The sequence below is a fragment of the Alligator mississippiensis genome, chromosome 1 (genome assembly GCF_030867095.1).
Source record: "Alligator mississippiensis isolate rAllMis1 chromosome 1, rAllMis1, whole genome shotgun sequence".
In the NCBI taxonomy this organism is placed as follows: Eukaryota; Metazoa; Chordata; order Crocodylia; family Alligatoridae; genus Alligator; species Alligator mississippiensis.
This window is the reverse complement of record NC_081824.1, coordinates 286,872,982-286,900,874: the sequence shown is the minus strand read 5'-3', so window position 1 is coordinate 286,900,874 and position 27,893 is coordinate 286,872,982. Positions and strand designations below refer to the sequence as shown.

Below are 27,893 nucleotides of genomic sequence, written 5' to 3'. Positions count from 1 at the left end.
GGCCCTGCCGGCAGTAGCCCTGGGACACCGGTGTGGGCCCCATGCTCCCACTGGCTCCCCGCCCACTCACTCCCAGTGCCCCCCAGCCCCACTGTACAGGCAGGGGGACAGCACACAGCCCCTACCTCCTGCTTGCTGGCAGGGAAGAAGCTGGTGCTGAGCACAGGGAAAAGCAGCCCCTCGCTTGCCCCATGACCCTGCTGCAGGCGCTCGCAGCCCACGCAGGGCTGTCTGGAGCAAGCACAGGCAGCCCCACGTGGACTGCAAGCAGCTACATCATGGGGAGCTGACCATGGGGCGAGCGAGGGGCCGCTTTTCTCCACGCTCAGCACCAGCTTGTAACCTGGCCCTGCTGACAGCCTGGGCTCCAAACCGGCTCCGGGCTCGCCCATTGGTGGCAGCAGCTGCAGCCCCCCCACTTGCCATGCCAGGCAATGCTGGCTGCTGCTAGGCGCCCAGAGCTCATGTGCTGAGCAGCCCACAAGCGGCAGTGGCAAACACTGCCCAGCTCAGCAACTGGAGAGGGCCGCAGCTGCTGCTGCCATGAAAAGCCCCAATGGGCATGCCCAGAGCCACATGGGGCTGAGGCTGGTAATGGGGCCGGGTTACAACCTGGTGCTGAGTGCGGGGAGGGAGGGGGGAGCAGCCCCTCCCTGCCCCGTGGCTGGCGCCCCACACTGCAGCCACTCGCAGTCTGTGTGGGGCTGCCTGTGCCTGCTCTGACAGCCCCACACGTGCTGTGAGAGGCTGCAGCAGGGAGTGCCGGCCACGGGCTGCTTTCCTCTGTGCCAGGAAGGAGCAGGGAAGGACCCCGGGGAAAAGCTGAGCATGGGGGGAGTGGGGTGGGGGGGAAGCGGCCCTTCCCCCGCTCTGTGGCCAGCACTCCCTTGCGGGGCTGTCCGGAGCAGGCAAGGGGCCGCTTCCCCCCCGCCGTGCTCAGCTTTTCCCCAGGCTCATCCCCTGCCCAGGCTCCTCCCCTGCCCTTCCCCCTTCCCTGAGGTTCCAGCACAGGGCAGACATGTGGTGCCAGGCCAGAAGCGGGGCAGCCTAGGGCTTCTGGCTGGGGGGGCAAGCCAGGCAGGCCCTGCTGTTGTGGGAGCCCACTGGGCTTCCCTGGGTCCACTGCCCTTGGTTCCTGTTATTTTTGACAGGAACCAAGGGCAGATAAATATTAATTTTCTACATTTTTTAGAGGCCTTGCAGGCTGGATAGAATGGCCTCGTGGGCTGGATCTGGCCCGTAGGCCGTATTTTGGTCACCCCTGACACAGAATCATAGATAAGTTGGGCTGGAAGTGACCTCCAACGGTCACCTAGTCCAATTCCCTGTCTGAGGCAGGATCACTCAAATCCATAATCTTAGTAAAACTACAGTCAACCCTGACACAACACCCTAACCTGCCGCAGATAAAGCAGGGGGACCACATCAGCTACATCTTGGTATAAAAAAAAGAGATCCCAGGAAATGACCCATGCTCCCTGCTACAGATGAAAGCAAAACCCCCCACATACCAATTTGACCATAGGGAAAGTTTCTTTCTGTCACCAAATATGGTGATCCAACCTGGAGTGGAGGGGCAAGACCCTCTAGCCAAACTGCTCTGCATGCAGTGCCTGTCCCTGCCACTCCAGGATCCATGCTGCACACAATGCAGGTCCTGGACCAAATGGAACAGCCGCCAGATCAGGGTGGAGGAAGGGCCCATGAAGCTGGAAATTACTAGCCATTTTTAAAACCTTACCTTAGAAGATATCATTAATAAAAATAGGTTTTGGTCATCTTCCAAATGTTCTGGAAATGATGCCTCTGCTCACTTTGTACCTATTCCTGTATCCACTGATTTCACTGGTAAAGGACTGAACCCTTTCCGGTCCAGCTAGATATTTTTATTTCCATTCACAAGCTGTTTCTCCCATTGGCCCCTTCTAAAAAATCTCTAATTGCCATTTTATCTTATTAAAAGCCTCCTTAACACCTACCTCTGTGGAGAGATACCAAATCATTCACAAATGGCACAGTTCAAGTAAGTGACAACTATAATGCTGATTGTTTATTGCTACCTCATCCTTTCAATCCAGCCTCACTGGATTTTATCCATTTCATCTACTTGTCTTGTCATGTAATAAGCAAGTGATGTTATTCCTACTCTACGTAGCTCAATATAGCCCCTGTTCTCAAGCGAACCTCCCATACACTATTGTAATGCCTCTAAACTCTTTTTAGATAACAAGGAAAGAATTAGCTAAAATGATCTTACCAGGGTTCCAGATTTTTTATTTAGGACATAAGTAATGTTTGCTTTTGCACTGCCTGTTCCTGAAGTTTCCACTAAAGCGACACCATTCTTAAACCACTTGTACTCAGAAGCAGGAGACCCTTCATTTTCTTTGCATCGCAGTTCTACTACTGTTCCACTCATTGCTGAGCTGGGCACTTCGCATGTTGGAGTAGCTGAAGCCACTGAAGAACAAAATTATTTGTTTTTCCAGTTGTACAAGTATTGTCAAGTGGCATTCACAGTTCTATTGCAACTTCTACTTAAGCATAGAAGGAGTGTCGAAATTGCTCAATATTAAAAAGAATAAGATAGATGAATGGGGGCCAGCCAAGAAAGAATGGTGCTCATTGGGCAGTAAAGGCCAAAAGACCAGGAGCCAGGGATAGGAAGGAACAGCTTGCTCTCAGCCCCATAATGCCCTACTGCATCTCCCTTGCTCTGCCCCACTCATTACCATATAAATCTAGTCCTAGATCAGCTTCCAAACCCTCACTCCCTTACTCCATCTACCAGCACATAGCTTCAAACAGGAAGCAGTGCATCAAAAGAATAAGGAGATTAGAATTTTCCATTTAAATTTTCAACTTTTTATTGAAAAAAAAAAATTCTAATTTCAGTTCAATTTTGCTAGAAATACTTTTAGGAGTGGTGTCTCCTCCTCAGTCTATTCCTTTTTATTAATTAGTTGTGAGGACTGGTCAAAAGAGGGTAAGTGTTTTTTGAAGCTTTTTTTTTAACCCCTCCCATTCTCTCTTTAAAAGTTTTCATGTAAAAATTCATTTTTAAAAAATAGTTGTTTTGAGAGAAGAAAACCGCTTTTCCACTTTTTTTTCTTTTTGTAAGCTCTCCCTCCCCAAAGAAGAGAAGGATGGAGGAGTAAAAATATATGCATGTGTATACACATACCTGCTCCTTCCTCTGCACTTTTTCTTAATGGGAAATGCACAGAAAGTGAAAGAAAGGGCTCTGAGGTTGTCTTTAAAAATAGTCTAAATTTATCAACCGGTATCACAGTTATGTCAAGGGTTTACTTATTTAAATGCAGGGAGGAAATTGTGGCATCTCCAAACAACAAATAAGAAATGTTTGAGAAACTGATAATGGTGACAAATGCTGCTGACAAATAGATGACACTGTGATGTACTTATCTAAACCATCAACAACTGAATGGCAGTAATTTGGATAAAAGTAATTTTTCCACATAATGGGAATTAGTATGCTTGCTGAGTGTTGACAACTGGAATAATTAGTAACAATATTTATTACTGGTATTAGTTTCTTATTCATAGTAACGTTTTCAATCAAAGAAACTATATATTCAGCATTTTCATATTTACAAAATGCAAACATGAACAAATCTCCTTTGCTAACAAAGAGAATGCCTGAAAAACCCACCCCACACTGATAGTGGGAGGCACTGACACTGGTTGTCTCTACCTGCTACCCTCTCAACAAAAACCCAGACAGTGAAATTGAAGATTCTACCCAACACTGTGAGAGTAATGGTAGCCTCTGCCAGATCTTGTGCCTGTTTGCCTGGTGCACTAACTTCACAACGGTATTCTCCAGAATCCTTTCGGGTCACATTTCTAATGCGAATGCCGATATTCAACATTTCCGCTCGGCCTTTAAGGTCACCTTTAAAAAAGGAAACAAAAAAAGTAAAGAAAACAAACCAACCAACCAACCAAAAATCCCCAAAGATGATCTGACAGATAGAAGTGTATTTCTTAAAGATCAAGTCCATTCTAGAAATTAAATATGTCACGGATTTTTTAGCTTGTTTTACATAAGAACATTAGAAGTGCCATACCGGGCATATCTCGAGTGGTCTATCTCCTACCCATTACCCTTCCTGGTATCCACCAATGTTGGTTTGGAGATGCCAGAGGAAACATCTACAAGTCATTCTGTTCAACAACTACCTATCACCCATAAATCTGTCTCATCTCTAGTGTGGTACTGAGTTTTGACACCACACAAGACATTTAGATAGGAATTATTTTTTGCTTTTTGAGGGTTGAAAATATTTACATCTCACTTTTCAGTGATAAATATTTATTTTTTATACATATAAATAAAATATTAGGTATTATTCTAGCTGCCCAACTTTAGCTCAATTCCCCATGGGCTGGAAGTTGTGCCTGTGCCACAGACAAGAGGTAAGAAGAAATGGGGAGGGAAGCAGCAGCAGCAGTAGCATCATGGGTGCAGCTCCCAGATCCTTGACTCAGGTGCAGAAACAGGCACATATCTCAGCTTCTGATGTGCTGCCCAAGTTCCCCTGGCAACCCACGTCAAATCGGTGCAGGGTTGTCCCCACCTGCAACTTGTAAAGGTTGTTAGCTGCTGCTATAGACTATACAATTTCAGGATCAGAATGAAATACTCTAAGGTGAAGACTATCCCTGTTGAGCATAAGGTAAATTAATTACCTATGAAATGCACACAGTGTCCAGCAACTTAGGCGCTGGAACACTAAGATTTCCGATTTTGGCAGCACAGTGAACCTCCAACATGCTTTTATAGGACTTCGTAAACTCTCTATAGTTTAGAATTAGAAGGTTTAATATAATATTCATGATAGAAGATGTAGCCTTACAGGATGATTTTCTCCATAGTGGATGACTGAAAGATTTTTTTTTTTTTTTTTTTTGCAGGTGGCAAAATTCTTTCAGAAGTTTTAATTCTGAGAAAAACATGGGAGAGGAAGATAGAACAAAACCCTACAGTAATTTTTTAACAGAAGATAGAAAAAGTTCATAATAAAAAAATCTGAACTTTGTGATTATCAGTTTTCATTACAGACTAAAATTTTTGCTTGGCTTGAAAAAAAGTCAGTATCTGATGAAGTGAGCTTCTGCCTACGAATCTGTGCACTAAATATATAAATTACACACACACACACACACACACACACTTTGGTTAGGCTATATGGTACAAATCTACCCTGCCTTCTACTTAGAAAGGGAAAAAAAGTCACAAAAGTCACAAAAGGTTTAGTAAATATATGGCCATATGAAAGCTCCGAGTATATTTGGAATGAAATATGCAACATGGGCATTTAATACCTGCACGTAATTGCATACGAAGTTTATAATGTCTATTTGCCAAGCTTGCCACTTCCGTGGACAACACATCAGGAACGTGCAAGTCTAACAATAAAACCAGCACTGCTTGTAAGTTCTGCAAACCAAATAGCTCTAGGTTTATTATTTTCCTCCCCAACCTTTATTTACTGTCTGTGGTGCCATAAAGACACATTTCTTCCTCAAAATTTAAAAGCCAGATAAAATTATTTTAAAGATGTGCATATATTCTTGGATTCTACTCCTATAAAACGGGATGCATTTAAAATGTATTGTTGAATTGTATGCATGAACTGTATGTTGAATTGTATTCTAGCCATTCCTAAACCTTTGGCTTTATATTAAAAATATCTTTTAGATGCATATCTAGAGGATTGCAAAGCTGCAATAAGAATAGGTCATTTCCTCTTTATTGACGTATAGCTCAGTTTCTGGAAGGATATAGGCTTTTCAAGCCTAAACAAAAGACACCAAAAAAATTTAAAAGTTAACTTAATCTATAAATCAAGAAGAAACTCATTGTCAAAGGCTCAGTTAAAATAAATTTTCTCGGGCTTTCTCTTCTTGAAGATTTAATTAGTCTAGGAAGCCACTTACATGGTGAGGGATATTCTTCATCATGAAGAAAGTCTGGAAAGTTTGTTTGTCATTAATATTCAGAAAAGAAACCAAGTTGCATTTTAGCAGTTTCATCATTTTAACCCATAAATCTTCAGGTTTGCAGCCTCCTACCTGTAAATGCACTATTATAGTAGACAAATGAGACTCCACCAGGTCCTCTTTTCTTCCATTCTATTCTTGGAGTAATAGTCTTTGGAACCGAGGGTCGGCAGCTAAGAATAGCCTCTATGAAAAAGAAGCAAGGCAATGATCAGTATTTTACCCCAGATTTAAGCCTCAAAAAGATAAGAAATTATACTAATATTTCTTGTATGAAAGCAAAAATATTCAGTAAGAGCCAAATTGTCCTCTCAAAAGTGACTTCCAGGGTTTAAAAAAAAAAAAAAAAAAATGTAACAGAGAACAAAATATAAACAGTTTCCCTTGCCAGCCACAAATATTTGGGGTTAGATCCTCATGTGGACCAGCTCTGCACGTACTAGCTCTGGAACCACAAGTGATAGAACATTGATTCTCAACTTTCAGATGCAGAGCACGCCTCCACCACTTTTTCAAATGTGAGGCACCCCTGGTTGAGAGCCATTGTTGCTGTTGCCACAATTAACCTCAATGCTTCTCAACTAAGTATTAGTGCCTCCAGAAAAAAAAACTTTCCCCCATTGCCTGCTCTGGTCCACAGCCAGCCTGGGAAAGGCTGCAGCACATGTGCACTCCTCCTGCATTAGGGCTCTCGGAGAACCCTAAAGCAGGCTGGCTGCTTGGGCTGTAGCCCTTTCCAGTCTGGCCACCGCATGCTCCTCCCAGAAGCAGGTGTTAAAATGTGTGGAACTGTCCTGTACACTTGTTTCTGGGAGAAGGGAGAGAGGGAAGAAGGAGAGGTAAAGGAAAAGGAGAAAGGACCAAGCAGGGCTGCAGCCCAAGCCAGCTTTCCTGTCCTGCTTTCAGATTTAGAGAACCCAAATGCAGAAGTGTGTGCACGCTGCAGCCCTGTGCATGGGGCAATGGCTCTGTGTTGTGGCACTCCTGAGGAAACCTCATATTGTGAACCTCTGTTCTTAACCCCAGTTGAGAACCTCTGTGGTAGAACCATGTTCATGAGATGCTGCACGTGAGCTAATAAACTAGTTCCAGAGCTAGCGTGTAGAGATCCTGTTTTGGTAACCAAGGCACCCTTGCACCAAGTTGAATGCAAGTGTATGTATGTGTACTAGGATGTATGTGCCCTACAGCATTCAGAACTAGTTTAGGACCTCTGTTCTGAGCTACATAGATTTACAGACACAGCATTTCATTTCTAGGTTATCCACTATATGCAGAGCAGATTCAGAAAGACCAAAGGTCATTTTGTCTCCAGTGGTACCTATCTACTTTTCAGTGGACACATCACAACACACACAACCACCTGCATTAACTCTCACTTGTTGCCAATCTCAGAAAGTGTGCCTGAGGACTGAATAAGTGAAGACAACAAAGTCGTCCCTCCAGACAGAGACCAAGATGCATTAACAGGGTATTGTAGGGAAGTCTGTACTGTTGTTTTCCCTGCTCTGCCAGTGAATAGAAGGTTTCATAACTCCAGGGCTACCAGCAAGGCACCTTTCATGAACAGTGAGATTACATACAAAACAAGACTGCTTAAAAAAAAAATCCAGCAGCAGCGAGAGGGACTCCTTTTCTACAATAGTTTTCTTTACAAAAGCATGTGTGTACTCAGGAAGTCTGAAGTTCCTGAATGCAGGTTGAATGGGATGGGTTGTGGCCTTTCCTGCACTTCAAGATTTGCTTTAAGTTTCCTTTCCATTTTATATCATCTGCTCTGTTGCCTTTATAACAAGGTAAACAAATCCATTACTCACAGTCAGCCTGTCTTCACTTTTGGCCTCTGTGTGTGTTGGTTGCCTGACTGAGGTGGGAGCAGCTGAGTTACAGCATTTTAAGCTCATGAATTTACCTGTACTTTGTGGACAAGATTTACAGTATACTGTAGTTGTTTCTCTCACTTGCCCAGACTTTTTTTTTGTTTTGGGCATTTGTTTACTTTTACTGCAGAGCCAGGGCTGAAGCCACCATCAATGACCCTGTCCTATTAGGAGGGAGAAAGCAGAGCCCACTGCTGAGCTCACAGAATGCTTCCTGCTAAATTCAGAGGTTTATGTATAGCAATGAACGTGCAGCACAGGTCTCTTCACTGTAAACCCAGGGGAGGCAAAGAACTCTAATGCAGGGATGTCAAACATGCAGCCCGTGGGCCGGATCCAGCCCCTAAACCCAGGTCATCTGGCCTGAGGACTTTTCTCCTGCTCCTCAAACTCAGTATCTACAATCTCACAATAGCAGAGAGTGGATGCTAAGGGAAACCATATATATGCAGGGCCTACCGAAACTTATCTGGTACCCTCCCCTTTTTCCCAAATAGCCTCCAGTATTCAGAGGCCTAGGAAGTCCTCATTTGAAAGTTGCACCCCATGGCTATCATGTTTATTATCTGCTGATGGACCTATCCTGAACTAACTGATTCCATCCTCTTTTCAACCTGGTAAAATTATCAGCCTCTGCAACATCTTGTGGCAATGAAAACTGGAAGACAAAAACACTGAATGGTTAAAGGGAAAAGGGTATGAATGGAAATCCACTTGTTTACTTAAGTGTAAATTATTAAAGAAAAAAGTAACTGAAACTTACTCCTTATTGATTGTTTCCAATTGCTAAGTGAAAGGTAGGAAAATCTATTAATTTGCACACAGGAATGGTATTTAAAGATCAAATGGAAAATTACATATTTTATTTTTACAACAAAAAACTTATTTTAGAGGTAAATTTGCAGTATGCTTTTTCTCATTTCACTCCTCAAACTTCTTGGCATTATTTAGGTTTAAAATACACAGTTCTCTGCTCCAACATTATATATTGCCTAAATAAATACATTATTTTATTAGCACTGGACAAATAAAAAGTCATATTCTCATCATAGTCAAACACAGACATGGGCTGGTGGATTGAAAGTTTGCACACTTTTCTCAATATATATATCTTGATCTATATCTTGAGTGTGAAAGGATTTTCCACAATTCATAGTTGTGCTAAAAGCAGTTCATACACTTCCACAGCTGCTCCTTTGCACTAGATGCAGCGTGACAAACTTGGCACCATTTTCTATTTCCATTTTGTTCAGATACTAGTGCTGCTAATAAGGGAAATGCTGCTACATAAAGACAAAGATATCCAAATAAAATTCAACAGGAGGGGAAAGCAGAGAAGAAAAGGATTGAGATACAGGGAGTACAAGGAATGTGTTATTAGGCACCAGTGGGGAATAAAGAGATGATATATGAAACCAACACATAAAACACACTAAATTAGCGTTTGTCAAAACAGGATATGTAGTGACAATCTAGAAATTTTAGGATAGAGAGGAATAGGAAAGAAGAAAGGAAGGGGTACTATTCTTTATTTCTCTATTTCTCCATATATAACTATGATATGTAGGTTATTGGAGTTGCTGCAATGATATAAAATGTTACTTTTAACTTATCCATCATGTGGAATTATAGCAATAATAACCTTATAAATAATAATGATAGTTTAATAACCACTAACTCACTCCACTCATACATAGTATATATCTTGATCACCCCGCTAAGGGGTGTATTTCAGGCAGCTGCACACAGTGGGGAACCAAGTGGCTTATATTTGGGTTCTTGTAAAGCTTAAATCCGCTGTGTTGGTAGACAGCAGTATCGGAGTGCTCAGTCTAGTATATGGATTAAATAATATTAAACACAGTGTCTGAATGACAAGAAAGAACAATGGGATGCTGAGACATACAATTATACTACAAAAAAAAATGCATACCAGGTTTAAGAGTGCCTAAGAGCAAGGATAGTAAACCATTATTATTCTCTCACCCTTTCTAAGCCCTGAACACTTATGTTTTCAGCCTTCATTTTTTTTTCAAAAAACACTATTAATGCTTGTGAGAGATGCCAGGTTGATAGCTTTGTAGACTAAGAGCTTTTTCATCTCCAGTAATATACAAACTTTTCCCAACAATATTTTTCAAACTTGACTCCAAGGAACCATTTTTAGAATAAAAAAAAGACAGTTTTTGCTTATTTACTGTATTTGCCTGATTAACCTCCAATACCTACATCATAGCATTTCAAACAAATACAAACACACAATTGCTAAGACTCCATTCTCCACTAGCCAATGGGAATAGGCACCAGTCTGTCTAAATCCCTTCACCGATTCTTCTTCCTCCTCAAGAAACTCACACTTCTTGTGAAAACCTCTAAATCCCTACAAGAATCCTACCTCTCTAGGTCCAAATCTTGTCAGTCTGTTCATTCTGACAATGACACTAGCCATGTTACCTTGTTCTTCTGGTTCCCCCTCAGTCACCTCTACACTTTCTCCTGCTTTACTAACTACATGTGCACAACCTTCCCTAGCACACCAGACGAGTGCCCTCTCATTGAGATGCCTCTGGAAGGCCCACTGACTCCCCAAACTCTATGTGAAACTTGGAAAAACAAAACAAAAAACAACCTCCTGAACTCATGGAACAAGACAAAAAAACACCTCCTGAACCAATCCATGGGACACACACCAATGCAAGAGTCAGCCATTAATCTAACCATGATGGTGGTTCTATACAGGTTTTTATTTTTCCTCTTCCTCCTTTTAATTTATCGTTTTATTTCATATAACAAACACCTCTGGGCAGGAACTCATTTTACAAATTGGAATAAATTCAAATACAGAGAACAGTTCCAATCCAAATTCAGAAATAATGCTACTAATAGTTTCTTGGGTTGCCTACTGAGACAGCTAGTATTGGTGCTATAGTGGCGTGGACACTTGTTTGGTAGAAAAGATACCTGTTAGATTGCAGTTACTGACTTTGGTTGATTTTGACTAGAGTTTTTGAGCTAAAACATGTCTATGCTTCTCTTTATACTTGTTCTTCATCACTGTTTGGAGGATGATGTGCTAACTGTGACCAATCTCCTAACATTATAGGTGGGGCTGATAGCATCCCCAGTGATTAAGGTTGCCTGATGCTTTCCATTGTAATTCTAATTCTTTCACTTGCAAAAACTTGTTTAATAGCTTAGACTGAAATGTTCTATGCTGGGCATTTGCCTCAAGTTGAACTTTTTGCAAAATTTCAGCAAAACGTTTCACTTACTTTTGAGAACAAAGTTAGGGAAAATATATTGTTGTTTTTTTTCTATGTCATGTTCAAAGTTCTGGTGAACCCTAGTTTGAAAAACTCCAGTGGCCCCCCCCACACACACACACTCTGGAGCAGTAACTTGTAATTTGGCACAATGATAGTATTTGTGCCAAGGACACTCCTTGACATTTTTGTGAAATTCTCCAGATTTTAAAAGTAACAACATTTTCCAAAGATGCTATCCACACTGAGCATACTCCCACCTTCAGCTGAACAGGACTTCTTACAGCTGCAGTTTTCCACTGGTTCCAAACCTTGCCCCAAACGGCTGTTACTTCTGTGTTCCCAATGGCCTTGTCATGGGTCCAGACACCGCAGGCAAAAAAGCTGACTAATTCAAATGGAAAAGCAACAAGCAGCAGGGCTGTAGGGGTTGGAAGAAATGTGGGGCAACCCTGTGTGGGGGCAGACTAGAATTGGAGACTGGAAGGCAGAGTAAAATAGACAGAAAATATATGGGAGGAGTGTTAATTGGCTCTTGGAGGTGAGGAAGGGAGAATGGGACTGGCTGGTAGGACTGTGCAAAGCTGTGGGTGCTGATTTGATTCGGAGGAGATTCACCCAATTCGGTGGCCAAATCTCTGAATCTAATCAGGAGACCAATGAAAAGGTCCGAATCAATTTGAAGCTCTCCGAACTGATTTGGAAAAGATTCGGAGAACTTCGGAGATTTGGCCAGTGTCCACTTGCTGCCGCAGGGAGTGAACCCAGACTCCATGCTGGTAAGTAGGGGGTGGGGGAGGCTTGGCTGGAGGCAGGGGGAGGGAACCATGGGGGGGGGCCCCCACCAGGCCCCATCCCCTGCCTGCTCCCCCAGCCCCCCTGAGCATCCCCAACCCCTGCCCACTCTCCCAGCCCTGCCATGGCTGCCCCACCTGGCCTCAACTCCCAGCTGCTTTAAAAAAGAAAAAAAGCCCCCACTCACCGGCTGATGCCAGGTGGGGGGGCAATCCCCACTGCCCCATGCAGTGTGAGAGGCTCTGCCACAAACCCCGAGAGCGCTTGTGCACCCTGAGAGCCACCGTTCCATGCTTAGGTGATGGGCGGGGGGGCAGGTGAGAGTGCTGGTGCCCCCCCTGAGAGCACCATTCGGGGTGTGGGGACACAAGGAGAACTGATCCCCGTGGTCCCCCCGTGGCCAATCGTGCTGACCTGGTAAGTGCCAGTGGCATGCCGCTGACACTTTTGGGTCAGCACGATTGGCCACAGGGTGACCCCCTCCCCACCCCACCCCAGTTGGTGCGATCAGCCATGAGGGACCCCCCCCGTCACTGCGACTGGTTGCAGGGGAACCCTCCATCCCGGTTGCTGACTGGCCACTGGGGAGGCAAGTGCCCCCCCTGACTCCGGAGGCACCAGTCACCCATGCATGTGGCCTCATGGCAGAAGCCGGTGAGTGCATGGCCTTTTTTTTTTTTTTTTTTTAAATTAAAGAGCCAGGATGCTGGGGCCAGATGGGGCAGCCATTGACAGGGCTGCGAGAGTGGGCAGGGGATGGGGCCTGTTTGATTTGGAGATTTGGCTGATTTGGTGACGACCAAAACGATTCGAGACAGCGATTCAAATCACCAAATTGAATCACTGTCCCCTGAATTGGCTGAATAACTCCAAAGCGAATACTAGCCACTTCACACAGGGCTACTGGCTAAGTAAAAAGAAGACTAGGACTAAGATGTACCTAGGTGTATAATACATCTGCACAAGGGGCCTGAAATAGCATTGTACTGGGAGCCTTAATTCTGGCACTTCCTAACTTCCAAATTCTCCACTTTGCATCCTTAAAAACATTCTTTTTATATTTTTGGTGTTTCACATATAAATATTTTATGTGCATATATATGCACACACATACACACTTAAATGTAGTGATGCCCATACTGTACCCTTAAACTCCTCTGCTTGAACATGATTATTGTCCGTTCTGACAGAGATGCCATACGCCATACGATTATGATCTGTAATGAGATGGGAGGAGGGAAAGAATTCAGACAATGAACACACTTTTTTTCCATAGTCGCCTCATGAGATTTCATGCATTGCTTTTAAACCTGATTATAAAAAATAGACTGACCTTGCCTGATGGACCAGATGCTAAGCTAAAACTCAGGAGACCTGACACTTTCTTTCTCTCTTCATCACAAGCATCTCTTCATCTCTGTGCCTCAACTTCTCCATGTGCAAATGCAGATATTTTTAAAAGAACGTTTTCCTCTTTTGTAAAGTACTCATGGAACTACTGATAAAGAGTACTATATTGGTCCTAGGAATTTGTAAGTAAATGAGATTAGGCTTTTAAATCCATATACATGGATAGTGTCCTTCAGAATCTACAGTGTACAATACAGCAGAGCATCACTTTTTCTTCTTACATGCATTTCTTACTGTAATCAGGCCTGCTCTTTCATAAGAACAAATAGCATTATATACTCCAAAAGCAGGATTATGCCTGTTAGTGCATAAACTCTCTGAACAAAGGACCTTTATCTTTTACTAGAGAACTTCCCATCAAAAATGACAGATGAATTTCAAACAATAAAAACAAACAAATTTTACTTTTTATATTTATTTAATAAATATTTATATAATTTAAATAAAATAGGCTGAAGATTTGAAGATACCAGTCCCTTCCTGCACTTGCTCTTGTCCAGTGGACTGAAGGTGGACCTGCTCATGCTGCTGTCCAGCTGCCGCCTGCATGCCTCTTTGCTGGGCAAGGGCAAGGTCCACGCTTTGCAACAGCTTCTCACGCCCCGGGACTTACTCCGCGCTGCCCCTGAGCGCCTCCTTCCCTGCTTGGGTTTTGGGACGGGGCTGCTGCTGCTCATCTACTGTCTTGTGCCTCTGCCCGGCTCCCACTTTTCCTCAGATAGCCCCTCCCTCTGCCTTTCCCACTGCACCGGGCTACTAGTGCCCTCCTGGGATGAGCTCAGTAGAAACAGCTCTGGCCCCTGACTTTTTTCCCCAATTCTGAAAGTTGGGATCATCCTGATATGGTCACTAAACAAAAGGTAAGGTTTAGGAAAGACATTTCTCTGAAGACACAAATGTTCTCTCTCATAGTTTTCAAGCTATTCTCATCTAAAGAGTGTTACAGACAGACAGACAGACACACAGACAGATGGACTAAGCCTTTTATTTATATATAGATTCTCAACTCAATGCACTTTATTGTTTCACATATGCTTTTTCTCTCATACAAGTTCTTGGACATCTCTTGGGAATTCAATATGGCAGCTACAAAGACAATGCAGCCACTCATTTCACAGTAAAAACTCAGGTAGCACCCATCCTCAAATTATCAGACAAAATGTCGACACTAGATCTTCTGGACAAGACCTACCTGTTTGTGGAGGCATTCGCAATGCCTAGCACAATAGAACCTTGAACTCAAACTGGAGTGTTAAAGCACTATTGCAGTACAATTACAATAACTACCACCCAAGTCCAAACCATGCTAAACTATAAACATATGAAGCCACAACCACAGTTAAATGCTGTTGTTTCAATGCAGTTATTAAAATAGTTTTGTTTGTATTTTGCAGATATACGACAACATTTTCAAATGGCTTCTCCTATGGGTCTGGAGTACTTTTGAAAAATAGGATCCAGTAGTCAGTGTATTTTCATGGACTTTCTCCCCCATTCACCTTGAAACATATAATCACCTTTCCTTGAAACAAACTTTTTTTCTATTATATTGTATGAGCAAGTTTACAGTTACCATTAACTTGATCATGGCTACTCAAGGCTGGTGCCCACATATCTCCACTGCAGTGAGACCCAATATACTGCTGGTGGCTAAAATTCAGCATAGGCACCCTTTTTTGAGGCACACAGATCAGAGAGGAGATAGGCAGCACAGAAGCAGACAGGCCAGGAAGCAGAAAGCAGAGCCGGCAAGGGAAGGGAATCAGAGTGGCACCTGGGGAAGTTGCAGGGCCAATATGTGGCACACCTACCAAAAATGTTGGCCCCCAGTACACTACACATTGATGTAAAGCTGAAGGAATGTAGTGGTTAATCAGGCCTTACTTAGTAGGGTTTGAATTATGGCTTACTACAAAGATACTAAGGATCCTTTTTCTAGCTGCTACAGACTTGGTCTTGTCCTTGCTGATCCCACTTTAGGGAGCTTAAGGTGAGATGATCTAATGATCAATTCTTGCCTGAGCTCCTGTTTAAATCACAAGCCATTAATTTTTCACCCAGTTGATGCTGTATGAAGCCCCATAACCCAGCAAGAAAGTTAGATAAATCTTAGTAAAATAGCTACAATTCACACTGCTGTTTCACATTTTTATTAGTCAGAAATATATATACTGTTCTCACCTTGAAATTTTAAGTTTTTAGTAGGGGTGCACTGATAGCAATTTTTGGGGCCAATACTGATAGTCGATTTTCAAGGAGGTATATCGGCTGATACCAATCCGATTTTCAATACAGCATGGAGAACTGTGTGCAGCTGGTAAGTTGGTTGTGGTGGAAGGGAAGGGGGTGAGGTAAGAGGCATGCGGGGGGGGGGGGGGCAGATCAAGGCCCCTGCAGTGAGGGAGGGAGGGAGGCTGGGGCAGGGGCTGGGACAAGAGCTGCCCAGTGGGGCAGAGCAGGGCATGAGATGAGGCCACAGCCTGTCCGAGGGCAAGGCTCCCGCTGCTCTGCGCTCCCTGTGAGGGCATGGGGGGGGGTGCCTACCCCTCGGATCTGGGTGGGGTGGGTGGGATACCACTGCAGACTGGGGTTAGGGCTGTGCCAGGCCATTTCCGGAAGAGGCTGGGCTACACTGCACTTGGGGTGGGCGGTGGTAGCCACCTAAAAATTCCCCATACTCCCCCCCCATAACCTCCCCTCCCAGCACTGCCACTGCCAGCCCTGAGTGTAGCCCAGCCCAGCCTACACTGGGAAGAGCCCAGCACAGCCCCAGCCCACAGTGGCATCCTGCTCTGCCCCGTGTAGATCCAGGGGTACCCCCCACCCCATGATATCCCCGGGTGTGTGCAGCAGTGGGAGCTGCCCCCCTTCCCTGCACCCCACAGACAAGCCACAGCTCCATCCCACACCCTGCCCCACCCTGCCTCTGCTTGGCAGTGCCTGCCCCAGCCAGAGCCCCAGCCCCACTCCCTTCCTCACTGCAGGGGCCTTGATCTGCCCTCTCCATGCCCCTTACCTCCCCTCTTCCCTTCTACCACAACAGACTTACCAGCTACACGCAGCTCTCCAAGCTGCCAGGCTGTGCTCCTTGCCATCTACATGCTGTGCTGTGGCTGCACACATGCACGGGCCATTTATCGGCCAAATTATTGGCCACATCAGGCTGATTTCCGATACAGTCAATTTTCTTTATAGCGGTGCACCTCTAGTTTTTACTTCAACCTTATTCCAATGAATATCCTTTTACATCTACTGATCCTTGCTTCCCCATTTAGAGGATGTCAATTGTAATTTTAAATCATTGCTTTCTCACTAATTTGATTTATATTCTTTTTTGGGGCTAGGGAAGAATATAAAAACGGAAATATTTGTGTTTCTTCCAAGTCTAAAGTATGTTTCTGTTACTATAATTTCTGTTAATAAATATTACATATTTTTTTTTTCGTAATCTCCTGTTTCATATTTCCAAGGGGTGGGGGGAAAAAAACACTAAATATGGCACAAAGTGCTTTATTTAAAGCCTGGCTAACACTTTATTTGTAGTTGGTTCAGAAATTTTAGGAATCGTGGATATATGCCAGATTGTTAGGCTTAACTGTTTATAATAATTCACAACCATTTAAAATCTGAACATTTCTGTAGAGTTGAGTATGAAGACAGTTTTGCTCACCTTTAAAAAAATCTAACCTTTTAAATTCTCATAAATAATGCAATACCATTAATGCAATGCCATTCTAATACCAGTCAAAGTAGCTAAGAAATAGAACTGGGACCACAGTAAGAATTAATACATATTTTATGCCTACCAGAATGTGGCACATTCTTTGTGTTTCGCTATGAATAATGTTGTAATACCAATTTTAATTTAATTTAATTTTTTGCATAGCACATGCTGATCTGGAAACTACGTTTCCAGAAAGACTGCTTACTTTCCTTCATCAAATGAGTTGAATGATATCCAGTTAAAAAGTGTATAAAAATGTTAGTTTGCAGTGTATTATAATCAAGAAACATTTTTAAAAAATCCTACTTCCTTGAAAGGCATTTTGTAGCCCTCTAATAAGAATTTAAGTCAGAGAGCAGCAGTAGAGAGGAGGCTGTTTAAGATAAAGAAGCCAGTAAAGTATTTTGATCAAATACCAAGATGAGGAGGCAGCTCTAAAGCTATGGCAATTCCTTGTCTCAAGGGATGGGATGCTGCTGGCAACTACTCAAAATCTAAGACTTGCGTATTTTGAGGCTTTTTATCCTTTATGTAAAGAAAAGTAATGGAAAGATACTATATGACAGAACAGCCTGTCAATAAAACTTTCCTACCAAATATTTGGAGAAACATTTTACATTGCCATAATCTGTCCATGTGTTTGCAATCAGTCCTGTAAAGAACGCACATTTGCTCTTCGTGATTTGAACAAAAGAAAAACACATTAGGTACTTTCAAAACCACTATGTTTCCTCTGATTTGATTTCAGGAAACTGCAGGAGAACAGATTCAAAACAGTGATAGGGGTACAAATGAAAACAGTCATGCAACGTTTGTTTTGTAAAGTCCTAGATCACATGTTTATAGCAAAGGTTATCACAAGGTTTCTAAATATACTATAGGTTTAGGAACCCAGCTGTTTCAAGAATAAAATGATGGGAATGAAAGTTGTCTGTGTTAAAATCCCTAAATGTGGGTGGGAAAGACTAGCCGTCTATATCTGAAGTCAGCATCCCTACAAAATGTACAAAGTGAGTTAAAATATCTGTCTAGTGCCCTGGGTTAAACTGTCAGAGGTGTTCTTGTTTTTTGGCATAAGTCTTCTCAGGTCTGTAAATCCTTGCCAGAGATCGTCACATACAAGTCATCAAAAGAACTAACCCCTTTGCTAATATTTTCATGAAAGATTTGTTGTTGATCTTATTTTATCTATTTAAAAAAAATACAGGAATATAATGGGTACATTAAAATTCAGTCTGAAGTTGCAGGGGCTGACTATAATAACATTGTTTTCCCCCTCAAATAGGATGGATCATAAGTACCATAAACATGGTATAGTGATAGTGACTCCACACTTTTAGGAAGAAAGGAAAAAGCAAACGTTTGGGGAAATCAAACCCAGGATTTGATGTTCACACTAACTACTGGAGCTCAAGGCAGCATGGTAACTGCAAGACTCAATAGTCTGAAATTAAGAGTTTTCCTAAGACTCAGGCACTAGAATTTTTGTAACAGTGTATGAGAAGAGTTGGATACATAAATGCAAATCCTAACATTAAACAAAGTATCTGACAGTGCAAATGCATTAATTGAAAAAAAAAATCACTTTATAACTTTCACAGGTGTTAAAGTTAGAAAATTAAGTTTCTTGTAGGTTTCTGATTTTATTAAGAAAGGATGTATTCATGTGCATGGTATGGAAAAAAATCACTTTGCTGCAGGTGAGTAGATAAGAGAATAAAAACATCCCCTCTGTAGTGGGTTGAGGAAATTAAATTTATTATAAATTAAATATTTTTCAGGATTAAATTATTCTTTTGAACAGAAAAAAAAAGGGTGGCATGCTATTCTTCTTGGCTAAGTAGTCATCTACATGGCATTTTTGGTACTTACAAACCCAGAGGAATTCTACATCTCAATGCTTAGCCCTGTGCATGTGGACAACTACATATGCATACCAAGTGGGTGAGCACAGTTGCAGCCAGGGAATGTGTGTGCGCCCCTTGTGGATGCATAAAGGCCTTGGATGACCAAAATACAGTCAGCCAAAAAACCATAGAATCCTTGACTAGAATGAGGACTTGCTCCCCCTGGGTTAGCAGCAACCCTACTGAGCCACACACCATGAGCTCTCTTCTCCCTGCTGGTCCATGGTGTGATGGTTAAGAGTGTTGTGCTATGAAGTCAGATGAATCAATGTCCAAACCGCTACCTGTGTGAGGGCAGCTAAGCAAGTCAGAGGACCTGGGCTCCAAGGCGAGCGTCCTAGTCATTCAACTATTGGGGGCAAAACACAAGAGCTTGCTCACTCATATGTCTCATCAGTGCACACACCCAGTTTTCACATGTGTTGTTGTTAACACATGAAGGGCTTACACATCCAAGACTAGAACTCCTTTGGGTTCCTAAGTGCCAAAAGTACCAAAGGCTGGACACTTGGATAACCAGGAAGGGAAAAGAATGCCACTCTAAGTTTTCAGACTTTGCATTGTCAGAGAAAACTTTCCAAATATACAAGAAGATGTGATGCTGACTTCCTGAATCAGCTGCTGCTTCTTCTTCAGCAATGCCTAAAAGGCTGATTGTCTTCTGTGATGTCTTATCTGTGTGCTTAGCCAGTGACAGCTTATTTGTGAGAGTTACCCCTGCTTATTTCACAGCTAACCTTCTCTTCCACTACCCACCACCTGCAGATGCACTGGGTACCAGTACAGTTCTGCCCCACAGTCCTGAATCAGCAGACAAGTGGTCATTATTATTTCTGCTGCTGCTTAAAACTTTTACATTTTAAGCATCAGCAACAAGAAAGCATCAGTTAGCAATGACTAACCCTCTAGTCATTTTCACATATTATTTACAACCATAAATCAGATTTACTTTCCCTATTCTTGAGAAAGATGCAAGGAGAAGCAGCAATGGCAGCCACTTGCTGCATTTAAAAGGAAGGACTGTTAGGTAGAGGAGAGGGGGGGAGCAATGAAGGCTATCATGAAGCAAACTTTAAGGGTGAGAGAAAAACTGAATTTTCTCCGCTCCAACAGCCAGGAAGGTACGTATGCGCTCAAATTTGCTAAGTACCTACTAAGAAAAATGAAGCAGGGACAGTATCTGATAGAAATCTGAATACACTGCAATCTTGCACTGCTGTGCAGGGGGAAACAAGTCTGCAAGGCACTGCTAATGCACCTTGTTAGTGGGAACACTTTTTAAAAATCAGCTTCCCACTTGCAGTTGTCCAATAATTTCTCTCAAAGCCTTTTTTTCCAGTGTTTTAGAAACTTCTCATCTTAGGAGAAAAGTACTACATTGTAAAGAGGGAACCGGGGGGGGGAGGAAATATATTCTGAAATATACTGGAGCCAAGGGACTGGGTTGCCTGGTCCCAGACTTCTATTTGACCATCTGCCCTGCGGTATAACAGGTTTAAAATTCCAGCTCCCCGACAGGGTAACCTATCGAAAAAACCCAATGCACCGTTTACTTCTCTGCCCCAATCTCAGAGCCACACACATTAGGCTAATCCTCTATTTTTCCTGCTCATTCAATTCCTCTAAGCAGACAAGAATTTGAAGCTGATTAATAAGAATAGTATTTAGAAACTAGGGAGATGGATGGTGCGTATATGTAAACAGCTGGAACACTTACTCAATAGCAAAGTCATTTAATGCTGCCTTCACATTTAGTATTAAAGTGTTTTTTTTATTATTAGCACTCAAGTTAAAAAATGCAGACAATATGCATACTGGGTTGCCTAGTTAGCCAAGTGAGTCAGAGGAGAATTCTCACCAGTTTGATAACCCTCCAGGATGCCTGTACTAGAGGGAAAGTTTCACTTTCCAGAAAGACAAAAGGATCAGGAAAAAAAATGCCTTCTTCAGACATTCAGATCAGAGTTGTTAGAGACTTTTCTTTTCTGGTGGAAATTGAAAGAATCCTATATTTTTTAAATATAAAATTTAAATTGTGGGGACAGAAGAGGCCTGCTGATTAATACTTTCAGGTTTTTTGCAAAGCAAGTCTTTTTAAAACACCAGGCAAACAAAAAAGACACTCTTTCTACTAAAATGGTTTATACCATATAGATATTTATTCCTACTCTGCTTTCACAGGTCAGTAGGATAGATAGGTTAATGCAGGGGTGGGCAAAATACAGCCTGTGGACCAGATCCAAGGGATTCTATCTGGCTCACACCAGGACCCTCACCCTTGCCCAGCCCTGGTGCAGGGGCAGCCCAAGCCATAGAGCATGTGGCCAGTCCCACTGTCCCTGGGTGCGTGGCGAGTAGGAAGTGGCACAGAGACTTGGCTTCCTGGCAGCTCCCACGGTGGTGATCCTTCTAATTGCCACTGCCAGCATCTCCTTTGCTGCTGCTGGACCCAGCCGCTACCCAGGCACCCTGGCCCGCCCACCAGCAACCACTGGCAGGGGTCCCAGACAGAGCAGGCAGGTGGGATCTCCATGGAGAGCAATCTGGGACCCCCACAAGCAGGGCACGCTTGGCTAGGTGGATGGGATGGGGTGGCAGGTGGGCAAGGAGCAGTGTCTGGGAGTAAGATGGGCAGACAGGGGCCAGGATCATGGGACAGCGACAGTACAGGGCCAGAGCCCAGGGTACAGCCATGATCTGTTCCCCACACGTCCTTGCCCACAGACTCTGCACCTGTCAAAGGGACATGCAGGGAGTGGATTACAGCTCTGCCTCAGGCCCCAGCCCCACCCTGTAACAGCCCTGCGATGCCAGTCCTAGCCCCAGCTGCCTGACCTTCTCCATGCCAACCCGTGGCCCCATCCCATCTGCCCAGCCAAGCATGCCCTACCCACAGGGGATCCTAACCCAGTCTCCATGGAGACCTGCCCACCCACATGCTCTGTCCAGTGGCCCTGGCAGTGGATGCGGGGTGGATGGGCCTGTGGCCAGATAGGATCAATTGCCTCCCTCCCTCCTCCCCGCGCCAGGCTGGGTCAGCAACTTCCCCCCTCACCAGGCCCTCAACAGCTCACCAGAACTCCAGAAGTGCCTCTCCAGCCCAACATAATTGCCCACCGCAGCTTAATGTATCAATCAATATCTAAAGAATGGCCACTGTAGAAAAATAATGTCGAAAGAAGGATTAGTTCATCACAGTGACTGAGGAAGTACTGGTTACAGTTCATCCAAAGCTAATACATAAAGTGTTTGACATTTAATAGCATCCTTCAACATTTGAAACATAAATCAGTTTTGTCATTTATTTTATCCTATTCGATCCAATTTCAAATGCCACATGAGAGGAGCACTATATAACAATGTCATCAGAGAAATTACATACAATTTTTTTTGTCAACAAATCATAGCAAGAGAAATATAATTACATGTCCCCTGGATATACATTATGATAATGTTAATAAATATTTTTATGTATATTATATTGCGATGTAATACATATACTGTATGTATATTGTGGCATGTGAATTGTGCTGAGGGAGCTTGCAAACATAATTTTTTCCATATATAAATTTTCAATGTTTTGGTACAGGACAGTTTTCAAAGGAAATTTTTCTGCAGGTCTTCATGATCTTTCTTTGTAGCAGAAAACTATCATTTCAGTGCACAGCAACATTTTCCTCAAGATACAACTGCACAGCCAACTGCTGCCCCTGTCCCAAAAATAAGTCCCTCAACAACAAGAGAATCAAGCAGAGGGTAATGATAACTACATCATTGTTCCATCAGCACTATGCAGGAGTGTCATTCCATATTCTCACACATGATGTGAGAACATTACCAATCCCACTTTAGTCTCAAGGGGTGTTTATACACGTGCTCTGGGAGTGGGGGGCACTTTATTTAGAGCAGCTCTCAAAGAATGAATGCAGGATGCCGTCATTTTTCAGCATGGGGGAGGCCGATGCACATGACGCTTCAGGCCCTTTAATTAGAGCAGCTCTCAAAGAAATGCACAGCAACTTCTTTGAGAAGTTACAAATTTCAAAAAGTCTTTGACATTTAATAGCATCCTTGAACATTTGAAACATAAATCAGTTTTGTTATTTATTTTATCCTATTGTCACGTCTATCAGCCTCCCCCATGCTGAAAAAGTGGCGGCAGGGATGCTTTAAAGCTCACTTAACAAGCTTTAATTAAAGTGCCCCTGCCGCCATTTTTCAGAGCAGGGATGTGGATACACATGACATCGGGGTCTGCTGGAGCAGTCATTACCACACTCCAGCAGACTCAATTAATCAAGTCCGCTCCAACACACTGGAATTACAGCACATTGGAGCAGCCTTACTACACCTGTATAGGCACCTGAGGTGCTTTCCTAAATCAGGGCCTTCAATTCATGTTTAAGCTTAACTGTGAACTTAACTTTCACTGACTATCTGTAGGGCCCATATGCTATCCTGGGGCCAGAAAGCAGGCATAATGAAAAGCAGAGTGGGTGGGAGGGGGCATAAATGAATAATAAAAATAGCTCTCCTGGTTTCATTTTCAGCTACAGATATTACCCTTTAGCAGTCCTCAGGGTGGTATTGCCTGGGCCTGTGGAGGCAAGAAGCTACACTGCCAATGAGCTCTTGATGGCCAGAACCAGCATGAAGGTAGTGGGTCCCTGTATGACTAGACCAGGCCATTCCCTGGATTCAATGCACATATCTAAGTAACTGTTGGATCTGGGAAGGGCATTTAGCAGTTTTCCCAATATACAATTACTACATTTCCCAGAAGGGATGCCAATAGTTCTATCACCGTTACAGATTAACCAGCCAAGAACACTGCAACAATTCACACTGAGGTATATGTTGCTGTGACTCGTCAGTTAAAATAGACTGCTCCTGTGTCTTCTGAACCATTTGAGATTATGTCACTGTCTTGGATACACAATATTTATCGCAGCTTCCAGATATGGGGCTACCTATGGGGCACCATCCTGCAATTCATTTTACATTTGCCCAGTTGTGGCTTGCATCAGGGTAGAGTGCCATTGATTTAAATGGGACTCCGTGGCAGCACAGCCATCTATACATATAATGTAGGTACATGTACACACACGCTTATGAACTGCAAATGATATTATCAAAGCCATAGTTGGCAAGTGACTGAGACATCAGTTCTGTAATACGTTAAGTTAGCATTGGGGGCCATCTCCACAGGGACAACTGCATGCAGAGGCAAAGTACTTTAATTTAAAAGACAATTCCACAAGATTCAATTTGCATATGAAAGACAGCTAACTATGCTAATTTTGTTGTTAGGCTACAATCCAATGTTGTTTATTTATTTTACTAATTTTTATTCTGTTTTGTCTGGAAACTTGGAAACGCATACACACAAATCCCTAATGGAAAGAGCCTCAAACTTGAAAGACTTATGCATGCAAGTAATATGTAGTTAGATGTCAAGTTCAGTGACTTGCTGGTTATGTTCGCTGCTGTTTTACAAATCCACAAGCCAAATGCTGACAACAATCTAAACGCTATAGGATTTGCCACATAGTATCCGAGTTAATCCAGAGAACCTGGCTTCTTGAGAGATGCATTATCTTACTGCATGTAAAACAATTAAAAATATTAGTCCTCTATTTCTTTTAGGTATTAAAAAGGAAAGTTCTCTTCCCCTCCCCCTCCTCTAAAGAAAAAAAAATTAAATTTGCTAACTTTGTACAAGATGCAGATTTTAAAAGTCTGGGGGAACTCTATACCTTAACAGGTATAATTAGACAAATTATGAATATTATAAATATATATTTTTAAATGATCAATTAAAAAAAAAACTTTTTAACAAGTCTGCTACTGTTCCTGTTCCCATAGTAACCAACGGGGACCTAAAGAAAATGGGGGATGGTGTTTTAAACTAGTCAGTTTCTCACAAAAAAGCCTGTTTTCCAGTTTTCCAACACTTCTGCTCAAACTCGGTTTCCATAGCAACAACGTGGCAGCCCAGTTGTGGGACAGCTTGTAAATACAATGAAAGTCTAGTGCTGCAAGTGCACTGGCTTTAACCGTTGCCCATTTTAAGATGAAACACTTCTGAAGGCTGTATGTGTTACTATTGTTATGAGCTGCCCTTGAAAACCAGTAAGTCACTACAGGAAAAGAATCTGTCAGGTTACCCTCCCTCTGTATTTCCCTTTTAACCATAAAATGATGTGAAGAAGCAAAAATCATTTTACTAAGCACATTAAGTTCCGATTACTCTAGATAGCAAAATACCCATCTGTTGGTATCTCTTTTTTATAATACTTATCCATAATATATTTTAAATTAGGTAACAATTTCAGTAATAGTGATTAGCACTGAGACCTACCTTGTCAGATGTTATAGAATAACATAGCTCTTTTCAAGTTCAAGGTACTACACCAACTGAGATACAGGCCTTGATCATTTAAGGTTGCAAAAGAGTTAGGAAATTGAAAGCTACACCAATTTTTTTTCTAAATAAGAGCTGAATAGCAGATTTCCAAATTCATATATAGAAGTTCTTAAATAAAAGCAGTCCAGTTTTCAAAGGGGCCAATAACATAGCAGAACTTACTGAAGCCAACGAGAACTGAACACTTGAAAGAAAAATTGGGGGGGAAAAAAATCATTGGACCACTTATTTAAAAGTCTAGACATCAACTATTCAGCTCTAGAGCTGCAGCCAGCAACTTTAAGGCTGTAAGCAGAATAGACCCAGTTCAGGTCAAAGGCAAGCTGGTAGGCAGGCAGTAGGACCCAGCTGCCACCAGTACTTTTCCTCCAATGGCAATATGGAGAAAGTGCCCTCAGCTGAAACCCCCTACCACTGAATGCCACCAATTCCCCATGTCCATGGGGCTGAGGTAAATGGTACCATGGACTGAATCCAGCCTGCAGCTGTAGGCAGCTGACCCTGCTATAGAGATTTTTCTTCTAAGCAGGGATTGTATTTCCAATCAAGGCACAGGAGCATTTCATTATAGTTTTGCAATATTTGTATAAAAACTTTATTTTTTTCAATTTTTATTAATTCAATAAGGCAAGTAATTATCTACTGATAACAGATGACAACTGTGATGTTTCAGAAATTAATTGTATCTGAAGTTTCAAGTACAAAAAGATCCAACCTTTCCTCCCTCTAATACATGCAAAGCTGAAAAACACTTTTCACACACTGATTTTATAAAATAAGTTCTGTCGTTTTTGATTCTCCCTCCACCCCATCCCAATCTTCTAGAAAATGTCGTGCCCCATAGGAATATGGGACAAGATTCTAAGTCTCAGAAACTTGAGTTTTAGAACAACACATTTCCTCAATCTCGTGCAAGTGGCCATAAATATGAACATAAATGGTCCCCTAGACCAAAACTTTACTTATATATCTGTTGTTATTTAATGAAAGTTTACATAATTGATTTCACATTTAAAAACCCAATTCTACAGGAAGATGACTGAAAGCACAGTCTGTAACTGTAAAGGTCCATGATGCTAATTGAGGTCTGCACAAGTGCAGGAATCTCCCCAAGCCTTTCTCCTGCCCAACTTCTCTTCCCATATGCCTGCCATTACTGGATCAGAGTTCCAGCTTCTAAGGCATCTGAAAGGCTCTAAAGCAGCAGTTGGCAATGTCTTTGGGCAGAGTGCCAAAAACACCTTCAACCTCAACTTGCAAGGTCGGCAGGGGAGATACAAGGGGCCCGATGCTTGCTGTGGCAGCACAGCCCTGGCCTCTTCCCCACCATTCACCCTGAGGCATGCATGCCAAGCAAAATGCCTTTATGTGCCACGCTCTGGCACCTGTTCCAGGGGTTGGCTACTCCTGCTCTAGAGGTGCCACAACACTTAGGTTGAGAAAGACTGTTCAAGGGAAAGAATTAAGTTTCTAGGATAAGATATGTTATGTTGACTCCCACATTATTGCTTTCTTCCACTCATGGAATGACACTTCAATAGCTATTCCAGCTCATCTGACAGAAGACATTTCCTGATTTTATGATAGTTTTTCCTCACAACTAGTCCTTCCAATCCATATTTGATCAGCGTAGGCTGATTATTTTGACTGTGGAGGGTGAATGAAGAATGTGTTTTGACTTCTAATGCCAAAAAGGTACCAGACTTGAGAGGATTATACAGAGCAAGCAAATTTTACTAGCAGAAGGGCTACTAAATATACCCTATTCACCCAAACATTCCATTTAAAGGTCAATTTTGAATCAATCACAGCATCCCTGACAGTCAGCTGAGCTTGCCACTAAAGAAATATATATATATATTTTAAATTAAGGGGAAAATATATATACACACACATTTCTTTAGGGGAAAAATAATTTCAAATGATTTATCTGTTTTATGCTAATATTATAATGCTCAGAGAGTAATTCTGGAATAATCTGTGGGATAAGTGTGCAAAGCTTCATACTGACATTTACCTGCTCAATTCCCATTGAGTGAGGAAGTACTGAGACGTCAATCTATGAGACACCCTTACTGAATCAATGGAAGTGTTTCATACGTATCAACGGCAGCATAGGTGTTAAATGAAATAACTCTGGGCCCTGCTTATCTTGCTGGGGTGATCTGACCCCAGCGGACTTCCTGCCCCTTGGGCAGGGGCTGGACCTGATGGTCTTGTGAGGTCCCTTCCAGCCTTAATGTCTATGACTAATGCTTTGGAAATATAGGAGTTTTTGTTTTGATAGTTCTCTATAATTCAGTAGTTTATTTCTAAACCTCTAACTTCCAATACAATCCAAACATGCATTTTAAGACTGCATCCTACATAGGTTAAACTGGCACAGTGGAGCTAGTCAAATACTGTTTATATGTAATTTTTCTAGAATTAACATTTTAGGCCAAGTTCTCAACTGATACA

At 42.5% G+C, this 27,893-nt stretch overlaps 1 protein-coding gene across 1 annotated transcript in view; it reads right to left on the bottom strand.

Moving 5' to 3' along the window:
- The window catches only part of JAM2 (junctional adhesion molecule 2), a 52,680-nt gene that overhangs the window by 9,418 nt on the left and 15,369 nt on the right, over positions 1 to 27,893 (bottom strand). Inside the window, exons 2-5 of the mRNA XM_006264132.4 lie at positions 13,111 to 13,182; positions 6,100 to 6,213; positions 3,764 to 3,916; positions 2,258 to 2,460 (exon numbers count right to left, since the gene is read on the bottom strand). Of these exons, the coding sequence (XP_006264194.2) occupies positions 2,258 to 2,460; positions 3,764 to 3,916; positions 6,100 to 6,213; positions 13,111 to 13,182 (542 nt within the window). The remainder of the gene's footprint in view (positions 1 to 2,257; positions 2,461 to 3,763; positions 3,917 to 6,099; positions 6,214 to 13,110; positions 13,183 to 27,893) is intronic.